Raw genomic sequence first — 12,757 nt, forward strand, 5'->3', positions numbered from 1 at the left:
GTTTGTGTAGCCCTTATGCATCCAACTGAGATCATTGGAGAAATATCAAGCATGTCTGTGCAGTATCTGAACAAGAGTATGCACTCATTATTTTCAGATTATTGTATTTTAATCGCTCCAGTTATACAGTTTATCTGTTGAGTTGTAACATCCATTTTCCTGGTCTATACTCTTACACAGATGCTGTTTTATTTTTATAAGACATTTTATGAAATATGCTATGTTTCTATATACGAATAAAAATGTCCAGGTCTGACTTTGTATTTTATTACTGTGCCCCTTAAAAGTGCTGTGAACAACAGTAGCAGTTCCACCAGACTTGGCCATTCAACTCTCATGCAAAGTAATTGCCAGTTATGGAGTTTTCTGACCAGATTGGTCAGAGAGTTGAACATTTTAGTTGGTGATGACAGCTAGTTGCTAGACTGGGACTCAAACATATGTTTGGAGCATCTATTTTATTGATACCTGAATGTAGAGATTGCTATCCTAGCTTTGGATAGTAGTTTGTTTGTAGTTTTGTTTGTTAGTAGTTCGACTGAGAAGCCAGTTCACCATTTCTTAACGTCTTATTTCATCCCTGAAATTACCCACTCAGATCCTGTATTAATGCTGGCTGTCCTGTAAATAAGTTTGCAGAGCTGTAGCATACCCATAAGTGTAATTTCACATAATGTAGCACAAACCTGAGCCTCTCTGAGCTTTGTGGATAATCCAGCATGGACTTTGGTTTCAACAAGTAAGAATACATTTCAGCCTAGTTCTGTATAGCTGCCAAGAAAATTCCAGATACAAATTGGTTATCAGGCTTCTGCACACATTCCACATCATTTATATCCTTGAATGAAATTATTAAACCTTGATAGGAAAAGTACAGCATGCCTACTTCCTCTTACCAAACAACTGTTTAATGAAGAAGTGAAGGCAGAAATGCATGCATTTGATAAGGTATTTGTAATATGAATTGAGGCAATGCATACAGAATCAGCTCACATTAGCTAAGAAACAGCAGTCCATGTCCATTATGGACTTTCTGAAGTGGTTCACACAAGTCTTCCTGTGTGTGTGTATTGAACACTGAGGTCCTATATATTAACTCTGTAACTGCCATTTAACTGTCATTTTTTTGTTGATTTGTTTCTCCCAAAACTCTGATGTTACTTATTTTTTGACTACACATAATGACTCACTTTTTCTTATCATTAAACACACATTACAAAAATGATTTAATGTCTCAAAATTGTGCATGGACAGGCACAGCAGTTCAAATGTTTGATTCGTATGTCTTATTTGATTGGTATGTCTTATGCATAGAATTGTATGAAGTTGGGACTTGGACTTGGAGTTTTCAGTAACATGCTTTCAATCTGTAAGTGTGTAAACAATGATAAAAACTTGAAAAGTAATGCTGAAACTCCAGGTTCAGGCAGTACAAATCTTGCCATGTTTTTTCCACCACCAGCCAGGCACTCTATCGATTGCTCAAAGTGCTAGGAGCGCACTTGTATCGAGTTTGTCTCTGTCCCCTCAAAGTGACCATATAAGTCTTCAACCATTTCAAAACTTTTCTACCCAAAGATGCTTAATCTTTGATGACGGATTTGGAAGTCAAATACAACTTATGTTCGTAATGTTCTGCATTATTAACTAATTACTGACAGACTGGAGGTAAGGATGTTGAATCCTCTTAGTTACACATTATTACAGTGTTGTGTAAGTAGTTGTAATACCTGATGTTCAGTTCTTTGCTGTAACTGAGGGAGTGTAATTTGTGCTGTGGTTTGCTTCATCAGCTAAACTGTGCTTGGTGCTATACTTGGTGTTTGAGTGTGCTGCCATCCACTGGAATAGTTTAAAACCCTTCTGTCACAAAAATATGCTGTAAATGAAGTATAAAACTGGATGTATTTTATTAAAAGACATTTTATTGTAGTTTGGGAGATGGTTGTTCACATATAAATCTTCAAATATAAACATCAGTTGCATATACAAAAGGATATACAGCAAAAGGGATATACAAAGGATACAAAAGGGCAAAATAGTCTGTTCATACAAAAATAGCTTGTTAAATATACATGTCATTCATGCCATTGCACTTGCAGAGTAAAAATATAGACATATATTACAAAATGTAAAGTATTTACATGGCGTGCAGCTTGTCCTTAGTATTCTTTTCACTCTCTCCTAGTTTGTCAGTCTTTTTCTCCAGGTGGCTCTCAGTGCCACACAGCCTGTCCCAGTGGCTGAAGAAAGGTGCAAAGTTGGTGGCGGGCTTCTGGTGGTGCATGTCGTGAGCCGGGGCACCGCCAAACAGACCGAAAGGCACCAGGTGATGGAGGGAGAAGGGCAGGTCGTAGCCAATGTGGTCCTCCACGGACAGCCAGATGCTGAATACGATAAGCACCCAGGTGGTGAGAGGGTGGATGGTCAGCATGAGGGGGTCCAGGTTGCTCCAGAAGCCCACGGCCATCAGCTCCATGGCGCTGAGATGCTGGGTGGACCAGGAGAAGGGAGAGTAGTACTCGTGGTGGATGGCGTGCACCCACTTGTAGAGGTGGGGGTTCTTGTGGTGCGCCATGTGCCAGATGAAGTACTGGGTGTCAAAGATGAGGAGGGTGCCAAGTCCTCCGCTGAAGAGCTCCCAGAGGGTGGGTGCCATGGGGGGCAGAGGGGCCGGAGGCATGAAGACGTTGTTGATGATGACGGTGGGCAGCACGAAGACCAGGTGGTTGTACACGGCCATGCCCAGGCTCCGCATCATCATGTGGACGGTGGGGCGCCTGTTGCCCTGGATCTTGTAGTGGTGGAAAGCGGGCAGATTCTCTCCCAGGAGGTCAATGACTGCAAAGGGGAGGCTGAAGAGGAAGTAGCTGGCGAAGGAGAGCACGACGGGGAAGAAGGGCGAGGAGACCAGGGGGTAGTGCTGGAAGACCAGGTAATCCCAGAAGGGCTGCAGGAGCAGGTCAGAGGACCGGCGGGTGGGGAGCTGCAAAGAGAGCTCAGATGCGTTCCACATGCTGGTGCGATTGGTGGTGTTCCACATCTTGTTCTCAGTTGTGTTCCACATCTTGTCTTCAGTTGTGTTCCACATCTTGGTCTCTCTGCTGTGGTGTGCCTGATGAAGAACTGAGGGAGCTGGACGTTTTTATACAGGAGAACCAAGAGCCCTCGCACAGCCGTGATGCAGCATTTTCCGTCCAGCCTGCCACACCTCCCCCGCCCCCTCCCTCCCCAGCCCATCTATGTGTGACCCAGGTTCGATGGTAAGTCCAGGGAGGATTACTAAAATCCACTTAAATCCTGATGTTTGGGACTGGTACTTCAAAACTACCCAAACGTCCTCTGCCTTTGTTAATTGTTTTAGTTTTTTCTTTTCTTTTTCAAACACTGAGATTTCCCCAGTTTATTACTAAGATTAAGACAATTTATTTGCGTTACAAGTTTTCTGAACTTTTAGGTTTAACCCTCCTATTACCTTCAAATTTACTAACATCTTTCATCCTTGGGGTCAATTTGACCCCAGCAAGTTTACCCAAGTTTATGTGTCAGGTACTTTAGGTTTGTTTGTTGACTACCTAAATAGCCCTTTAAATAAAACAATACCCCCATCCACCCCCCTTATACATCCAGAATACATGTTACGCGACTATGGAGAAATATGCAGATCACCATAAAATCTCACTGATTGACCTAAAATTGGAAAGAGATGTCCTTCTGGTGTTTTTATGGCTTCATATTATTTCTAAGTACATATTGTTGTTATCTATAACATTTGGAATAAAAAAACATTTCTGTTATCAAGAATAGTAACAATGTGATGAAAAACGTTGATATTTTGTATATATTTTATACAATTAAAACAGCCTGGGGTCAAATTGACCCCAAACAACACCTATGCGTACAGCATGTGTACAGGACATTGAAAACATATCATCATGTTAATTTTGTGTTTACCCAGTTTTCCCCATTAAATTAGGAAAAGTCATTAAATATGAAGCAAAAAAAATTATGTCAATAATTTATTTAGAGACGTTAAACATTGAATGGGGTCAAATTGACCCCCCAAATATAATAGGAGAGTTAAATATGCAAAAGAAGCATTATCTAATTAAATATCTGCTAATTTGCATAGATTTTCAGCACTGGAGACGGCCAGGTTCCAAATTCTCATTTCATTTTGTTGACATATTATAGTCTTAGAGAGATTTTTACAGAGGGAAGTTTGGATATGTCTTCAATCCATCAATCAGAAAATATTGTCAACTGTATATTATCCTCATTCTGCTGTAAATAGTTGTGAAAAGTTCTTCTGATATTTGTAAAAAGGAAGATTATTTTTTATGACAATGACAAGTCATTCTTTGTTTATCAGTGTTTGCCCTTACAATGTGCAATAATGCAAATGTCCAGCTGTATCTGACATGCATTTTATGCTTTCCTGCACGCTCTGCTAACAAATCTCCCTTGTTTCCTCAGCTCTCTGTAACTTTGCATAATTCCAGACTTTGTTTTCCTGTATTTGCTTAACCTTGCAGCCATCATGACTGCACCCCAATCAGTTTAAGCGCTGCTGCACTGAATGTACTAAAAATGTAATCCTATTAAAGATTTTGACAGTTTAAACTAATGGTGTATTACCACAAGAAGATTGTTTACTCAACTGCAACTACACAGATCAGGCACAGGAATTGAACCAGTGCACAGTAAATGTCCAATGTTTGATCGGTGCGGTAACTGTTAGTGATCCTCTACTACTGCTGAGCAATCACAATTCTCATTTCCTTGCAGAAATTCATCTTTAGTTTGGCTCTGCAAGCCTGAAGACATGAATGCATCAAGATCATGGAAGCAAGAGCACATTCACACAAGTGGTGAAGTTAAGATTTATTGACAAAAAAATAGTCTTTTGTAATGGTTCAAAGCAAAATGAAACCCAGCCATCAACTCCAGTGCTGATGTTGAATTTTGAATAAGTCACTTCTTCCTGGTTGCTCTCCTGGATATGATTTTATTTGTGCTTGCATACTTCTGCTGATCATTCCTGTCAAGGACACGGTGTAAGCAATGCCGTCATTGTGTAGTTTTTCAAAAGCTTTAGACTGTTTCATATTTTTATGTACGACAGTGTGTGACACACCTGTTCAGTTTGACTTTGTTCCTGCAACCTAGACCTCCCTCCCAATGACTGCCTTGAGCTGACCTTGTCATCATACCGCCGCAGCCTAAACATGGCTTACCATTACTGAAGGGCTGCCAGCAAAGGTAGACAAAGAGAGTGAATACAATGTTATTTCAGAACACTCTTCAAATTGTCAGCCATTCAAATTGTCAAATTTCCAATACAATGTTATTTACTCTTTGTAACACAAAAGGCAACAATACAATTCTTGCAAATAAAGCTTTCTGCTCTGAGGTCATTTTTTAAATGAAAGGCTTTAATCAACCTGACCTTCAACCGGAATTATAACTGTTTCCTCTTTCTCTCTCTCTCTCTCTCTCTCTCTCTCACACTCACTCACACACTCACACACACAAATACAAACACACACATTCACACACACTCAGAAACTACACACAACATTCAGGCCATTACATGTGGATTAGGTGCTTTTGCAATGCACACACAGGTCAAGTAAATTTTCTGTCCATCATTAGACAAACTGGAACATGAACAGTGACAACAGAGAACATTAATAACTAAAAATATTAATAACAAAAATAACTAGTAGCAAAATTATTTTTGGGTGGGGGTGGGGGCAGGTAACTATGTGGTTGACAAAGAAAAGGATTTCTAGATCACACTTTAAAGGCCAGTATAACATTGCATACTGTTCTCAAAGGTAGTTAGTGTGAAAGTCCTGTGTGACATACATGAATTTCAAAAGGCAGCATACAATAATTGGTCTTTCATCACTGAAAAGAGGACAAAGTTTGCCTGATGGTGTGTGCTGATTGTGAAAACATGAATTGGACAAAATCCCATGAACTTGGCAAACCAAGGAAATACATGGGTCAACAAATCTTTGTGGCTCTACTGAAGTTTCAGGCAATAGCGGCCATTTCCTGCTTAGCCGTCCAAGCAGCCCAGACAAGCGGCATAACATGGCATCACATCATCTAAGTTTTGGCCTACAACCCAGTCGCCGTAATGCCTCCCAATGCTAATAGCTATAACGCCGCCTATGTGTGTGTGTGTGGGTGTGTGTGGGTGTGTGTAACCTAGTATTTCTGTCCGAATAATTGTTCAGCTTCTTGCAGGCTCAGTCAGTCGCTTTCCGTTTCTTTTTTGGATTATGTACATGGTGTGAATTAATGCATACATTAGGAGGCAGTAATGTTCAACCTTTTTTTTGTGCCAAACAATTCATTAATATAAGCGATTTTTAGAGTAGTTAGCAGCATAGATAAGACATAATCAGTGACACATTATCAGTATTCATAAGTACTGCCTCTGCATTCAGTCTGTGTGTGTTTGTGTGGGCCTTGCGCTGAAAACATGCCTGGTAGATGATGCCGAACAACTTACAACTCTTTGTTGCCTTAACTGCAAGTCATACATAGAGCTGACCAGAAATCTCAACATGGCTGAGCTGAGGAAGCTTCAACGGCAGTTCATTAGTTACAGCAAAATGCATCCAACTGAGAACATTGGAGAGATATCAAACATGTTTGTGCAGTATTTCAACAAGAGTATGCATTAATTATTTTAACATTATTGTATTTTGATCGCTCCAGTTATACAGTTTATCTGTTGAGTTGTAACATCCATTTTCCTGGTCTATACTCTTACACAGATGCTGTTTTATTTTTATAAGACATTTTATGAAATATGCTATGTTTCTATATACGAATACAAATGTCCAGGTCTGACATTGTATTTTATTACTGTGCCACTTAAAAGTGCTGTGAACAACAGTAGCAGTTCCACCAGACTTGGTCATGCAAAGTAATTGCCAGATATGGAGTTTTCTGACCAGATTGGTCAGAGAGTTGAAAACTTTAGTCTGTGATGACAGCTAGTTGCTAGCCTGGGACTCAAAGATATTTTTGGAGTGTCTATTTTATTGGTACCTGAATGTAGAGATTGCTATCCTAGCTTTGGATAGTAGTTTGTTTGTAGTTTTGTTTGATAGAAGTTCGACTGAGAAGCCAGTTCACCATTTCTTAACTTATTATTTCATCCCTGAAATTACCCACTCAGATCCTGATTTATGCTGGCTGTCCTGTCCTGTAAATACGTTTGCAGAGCTGTAGCATACCCATAAGTGTAATTTCACATAATGTAGCACAAACCTGAGCCTCTCTGAGCTTTGTGGATAATCCTGCAGGGCCTTTGGGTTCAACAAGTAACAATACATTTCAGCCTAGTTCTGTGTAGCTGCCTGCCAAGAAAATACCAGATACACATCAGGTTTCTGCACACATTCCACATCATATATATCTTGTACTAAACATACTGATTAAAAGGTTTGACATTTTTTTGTATGCACTCAAAATGACTCTTCTCGTACCAAGTCATACCTCGGGTCGGCCTCAGACCATAGTACCCTCCTCTCTGAAACAGAAGACCCACTGTGACAATCCCACTATTCTTCCATATTTGACATGGTGGGCTCTACCACTGCATACCCTCCCATCCAAGGAAGATCCACTTCTTCTCCAGGAAGCAACTGAGTGTGGGACCTAGTAGATGTGTTCCAGAGTAATGTGGTAGCACTGACAGTGTTGGTGTTCAAGCATGTATCGCATGCTCAGGCAATTGGTAATATGACTGTAGAATAGTCATAGACAGTAGTACATACTATGAGGGGGCCATCTAATTTTAAAGTGACAGAACCAAGTACTGACAATGAATGTGACATGACTCATATGTCATTGGTTTATACACACAGCCAATCCCCTTAATTATTTGGTAAGATAGCTGGCTGGTCACTCAATTATTATTATTATTATTATTAATAGTAGTAGCATTTGTTGAGGATGCTTTGCCTCGTATCAAGCAACAACAATGGAACAACAATAACAGCATTAAATAGACATACATTCAATTCAATTCAATTCAATTCAATTCAATTCAATTCAATTCAATTTCATTTATATAGCGCCATAACAATACAATTGTCTCTAGGCGCTTTACAGAGCCCAGAGCCTGAACCCCCTTAGTGCAAGCCCATTGGCAACACGGGCAAGAAAAAACTCCCTGTTAGTCAGGAAGGAACCTTAAGCAGAACCACGGCACATAAGGGGGGACCCATCTGCTTGAGGTCGGCCGGGTGGAGATAGGAAAGGGGGATGGGGGAGGGTTGTGTGGCAGAAGGGGATGGGAAACAACAGATGTTGTACATATCCTGCATTTGGTAGGTGTACATAATATATATACAGACATCCGGTGGTAAATACATGATACAAACAAGACCAGTTTAGTGGGTATACACTGTGCTCAAAGGTTTACTGTTACAGGGGTAAGGGGAGTAGGAGCAGAGAAACATGTTGATGGTGGCAATATTATATATTGTATATAAATGCTAGCATAGGGTATGAGGTAGAGTAGGTGTACGGCAGTGCGTGGCGGTGGGTGCAATTGGCCGAGGGTTTCTACGGGTAGACCGGGTGGAGAGACTACAGCAGCGTCCCATAGCGAAGATAGTCTGGATTAGGAGAGAAAGAAAAAGAACAGAGTGAGTGGGTAGAGTTTGGCTGTCCATATGCGTAGTTGAGGAGTAGTGGGGGTGAGGAGCAATGTTTCCACTTCCATCAGCAATTGGAACATGCTACAAGGGAGAGAGAACATTTTTGTTCATTTTGAACATTTATTTCAGAAACAGATAAGGAGATACCTTTGGGTAGTAGATTTACAGTAGGCAATATGGCCATTTTATCAGTATTATTATAAGCATTAGCAATGTGATATGAGAGGAGAGGGAGGGAGAGAGTGAGAGAGAGAGGGAGAGGGGCTGCCTGGCTAGGTGTAAGGGAATATTATTTAATATATTATTTAGATTTTAGTCCAGTTTAGTTGATTAGGGGGGTATAAATGCTACTACAAGTTCTTTGTAGCATTTATAATTCAGTGCGATCTATTGCAGATAAAGAAAGATTGCTGCACATAAGTGACAAAATGACAAATGGAAAAAAAATAAGCATCATCTGACTTGGTTCTTCCTTACAGCTAATAGAGCATAACAGATGTTATTGGGTGAAATTATTAAACATTGATAGGAAAAGTACAGCCTGCCTACTTCCTCTTACCAAACAACTGTTTAATGAAGAAGTGATGACAGAAATGCATGCATTTGATAAGATATTTGTAATATGACTTGAGTTGCCATGGCAATGCATTCAGAATCAGCTCACATTAGCTAAGAAACAGCAGTCCATGTCCATTATGGACTATCTGAAGTGGTTTCCCTGTGTGTGTATTGAACACTGAGGTCCTATATATTAACTCAGTCATTTTTTTGTTAATCTGTTTCTCCCAAAACTCTGATGTTACTTATTTTTTGACTACACATAATGACTCACTTTTTTCGTACAATTAAACACAAATTACAAAAATTATTTAATGTCTCAAAATTGTGCATGGACAGGCACAGCAGTTCAAATGTTTGATTCGTATGTCTTATTTGATTGGTATGTCTTATGCATAGAATTGTATGAAGTTGGGACTTGGAGTTTTCAGTAACATGCTTTCAATCTGTAAGTGTGTAAACAATGATAAAAACTTGAAAAGTAATGCCGAAACTCCAGGTTCAGGCAGTACAAATCTTGCCATGTTTTTTCCACCACCAGCCAGGCACTCTATCGATTGCTCAAAGTGCTAGGAGCGCACTTGTATTGAGTTTGTCTGTGTCCGCTCAAAGTGACCATATAAGTCTTCAACCATTTCAAAACTTTTCTGCCCAAGTGCTTAATCTTTAATGACGGATTTGGAGGTCAAATACAACTTATGTTCGTAATATTCTGCAATATTAACTAATTACTGACAGACTGGAGGTAAGGATGTTGAATCCTCTTAGTTACACATTATTACAGTGTTGTGTAAGTAGTTGTAATACCTGATGTTCAGTTCTTTGCTGTAACTGAGGGAGTGTAATTTGTGCTGTGGTTTGCTTCATCAGCTAAACGGTGCTTGGTGCTATACTTGGTGTTTGAGTGTGCTGCCATCCACTGGAATAGTTTAAAACCCTTCTGTCACAAAAATATGCTGTAAATGAAGTATAAAACTGGATGTATTTTATTAAAAGACATTTTATTGTAGTTTGGGAGATGGTTGTTCACATATAAATCTTCAAATATAAACATCAGTTGCATATACAAAAGGATATACAGCAAAAGGGATATACAAAGGATACAAAAGGGCAAAATAGTCTGTTCATACAAAAATAGCTTGTTAAATATACATGTCATTCATGCCATTGCACTTGCAGAGTAAAAATATAGACATATATTACAAAATGTAAAGTATTTACATGGCGTGCAGCTTGTCCTTAGTATTCTTTTCACTCTCTCCTAGTTTGTCAGTCTTTTTCTCCAGGTGGCTCTCAGTGCCACACAGCCTGTCCCAGTGGCTGAAGAAAGGTGCAAAGTTGGTGGCGGGCTTCTGGTGGTGCATGTCGTGAGCCGGGGCACCGCCAAACAGACCGAAAGGCACCAGGTGATGGAGGGAGAAGGGCAGGTCGTAGCCAATGTGGTCCTCCACGGACAGCCAGATGCTGAATACGATAAGCACCCAGGTGGTGAGAGGGTGGATGGTCAGCATGAGGGGGTCCAGGTTGCTCCAGAAGCCCACGGCCATCAGCTCCATGGCGCTGAGATGCTGGGTGGACCAGGAGAAGGGAGAGTAGTACTCGTGGTGGATGGCATGCACCCACTTGTAGAGGTGGGGGTTCTTGTGGTGCGCCATGTGCCAGATGAAGTACTGGGTGTCAAAGATGAGGAGGGTGCCAAGTCCTCCGCTGAAGAGCTCCCAGAGGGTGGGTGCCATGGGGGGCAGAGGGGCCGGAGGCATGAAGACGTTGTTGATGATGACGGTGGGCAGCACGAAGACCAGGTGGTTGTACACGGCCATGCCCAGGCTCCGCATCATCATGTGCACGGTGGGGCGCCTGTTGCCCTGGATCTTGTAGTGGTGGAAAGCGGGCAGATTCTCTCCCAGGAGGTCAATGACTGCAAAGGGGAGGCTGAAGAGGAAGTAGCTGGCGAAGGAGAGCACGACGGGGAAGAAGGGCGAGGAGACCAGGGGGTAGTGCTGGAAGACCAGGTAATCCCAGAAGGGCTGCAGGAGCAGGTCAGAGGACCGGCGGGTGGGGAGCTGCAAAGAGAGCTCAGATGCGTTCCACATGCTGGTGCGATTGGTGGTGTTCCACATCTTGTTCTCAGTTGTGTTCCACATCTTGTCTTCAGTTGTGTTCCACATCTTGGTCTCTCTGCTGTGGTGTGCCTGATGAAGAACTGAGGGAGCTGGACGTTTTTATACAGGAGAACCAAGAGCCCTCGCACAGCCGTGATGCAGCATTTTCCGTCCAGCCTGCCACACCTCCCCCGCCCCCCCCCTCCCCAGCCCATCTATGTGTGACCCAGGTTCGATGGTAAGTCCAGGGAGGATTACTAAAATCCACTTAAATCCTGATGTTTGGGACTGGTACTTCAAAACTACCCAAACGTCCTCTGCCTTTGTTAATTGTTTTAGTTTTTCACAGTACTTTTTCACACACTGAGATTTCCATTTCCCCAGTGTATAACTTGCATTATAACTTACATTACAAGTTTTCTGAACTTTTATGTTCAAATATGCAAATTAAGCACATTTTCAGAACAGAAATCTGAACTCTGGAGAAAGCCAGGTTCAAAATTCTTGTTTCAGTTTGTTGACATATTAGAGTCAAATATTTTTACAGAGGGAAATTTGGATATGTCTTCACTCCATACATCTGAAAATATTATCAACTGTATATTATCAAACCCCTTTGTCAAAACCTTCAGAATGTATTTATGATTAAAACTGGAAGGTTTGGTGTATGCAAGCAGGACACCTCTGAGATGCATATTTTATGTAGGGTCATGGTTCTGTCAAAGGACAGGACAACGTTTCCGATTATAAGAAACCATATCAGGGTAGTAATTATCATGATACCACTGAGATCTAACAGGTCATAAGTATTCTCAAAGTAAAGAATAACCATGTATTAGATGATGACCTTTGTAAGATAAAAATATGTCCTTATTCTGCTGTGAATAGTCTTTTTTATTTCCTATTTAATCTTTATTGCTGTTTATTTGGTGCAGTCACTGACATATCATTAAATGAATGACTGAATACTTTAAATCCAGTAGAAAACTCTTTATTTATGTCATTTTCATCCTTCTCAGTGCAAGGCATTTTAAATCAGTTCCAAAATGATATTTGTAAAAAGGAAGATTATTTTTCATGACAAGTTACAACCTTTGTTTATCAGTGTTTGCCCTTACAATGTGCAATAATGCAAATGTTCAGCTGTTTCTGACATGCATTCATTTAATGCGTTGCTGCATGCTCTGCTAACAAGTCTCCCTTGTTTCCTCAGCTCTCTCTAACAATGCATAATTCCAGACTTACACTTTGCAGCCATCATGACTGCACCCCAATCAGTTTAAGCGCTGCTGCACTGAATGTAGTAAACATGAAATTCTATTAAAGATATTAACAATATAAATTAAGGATTCATTGACACAAGAAAATGCTAAATGTGATTGCTCTATTGATTAACAAAAATCAGCT

At 40.7% G+C, this 12,757-nt stretch overlaps 2 protein-coding genes across 2 annotated transcripts; both read right to left on the minus strand.

Annotated features, from left to right (window-relative positions):
* Positions 1 to 1,886: 1,886 nt before the first annotated feature.
* Positions 1,887 to 3,016, minus strand: LOC105903249 (cholesterol 25-hydroxylase-like protein 1, member 1). The gene has a single exon (XM_012831343.2). It carries the CDS (start codon positions 3,014 to 3,016, stop codon positions 2,141 to 2,143), a length of 876 nt encoding a protein of 291 aa, XP_012686797.1. The 3' UTR covers positions 1,887 to 2,140.
* Positions 3,017 to 10,211: 7,195 nt separating this feature from the next.
* LOC105905549 (cholesterol 25-hydroxylase-like protein 1, member 1) lies at positions 10,212 to 11,341 on the minus strand. The gene has a single exon (XM_012833561.2). The coding sequence runs from the start codon at positions 11,339 to 11,341 to the stop codon at positions 10,466 to 10,468; it is 876 nt and encodes a 291-aa protein (XP_012689015.1). The 3' UTR covers positions 10,212 to 10,465.
* Positions 11,342 to 12,757: the final 1,416 nt, after the last annotated feature.

The sequence above is a fragment of the Clupea harengus genome, chromosome 3 (genome assembly GCF_900700415.2).
Source record: "Clupea harengus chromosome 3, Ch_v2.0.2, whole genome shotgun sequence".
NCBI classification, from domain to species: domain Eukaryota; kingdom Metazoa; phylum Chordata; class Actinopteri; order Clupeiformes; family Clupeidae; genus Clupea; species Clupea harengus.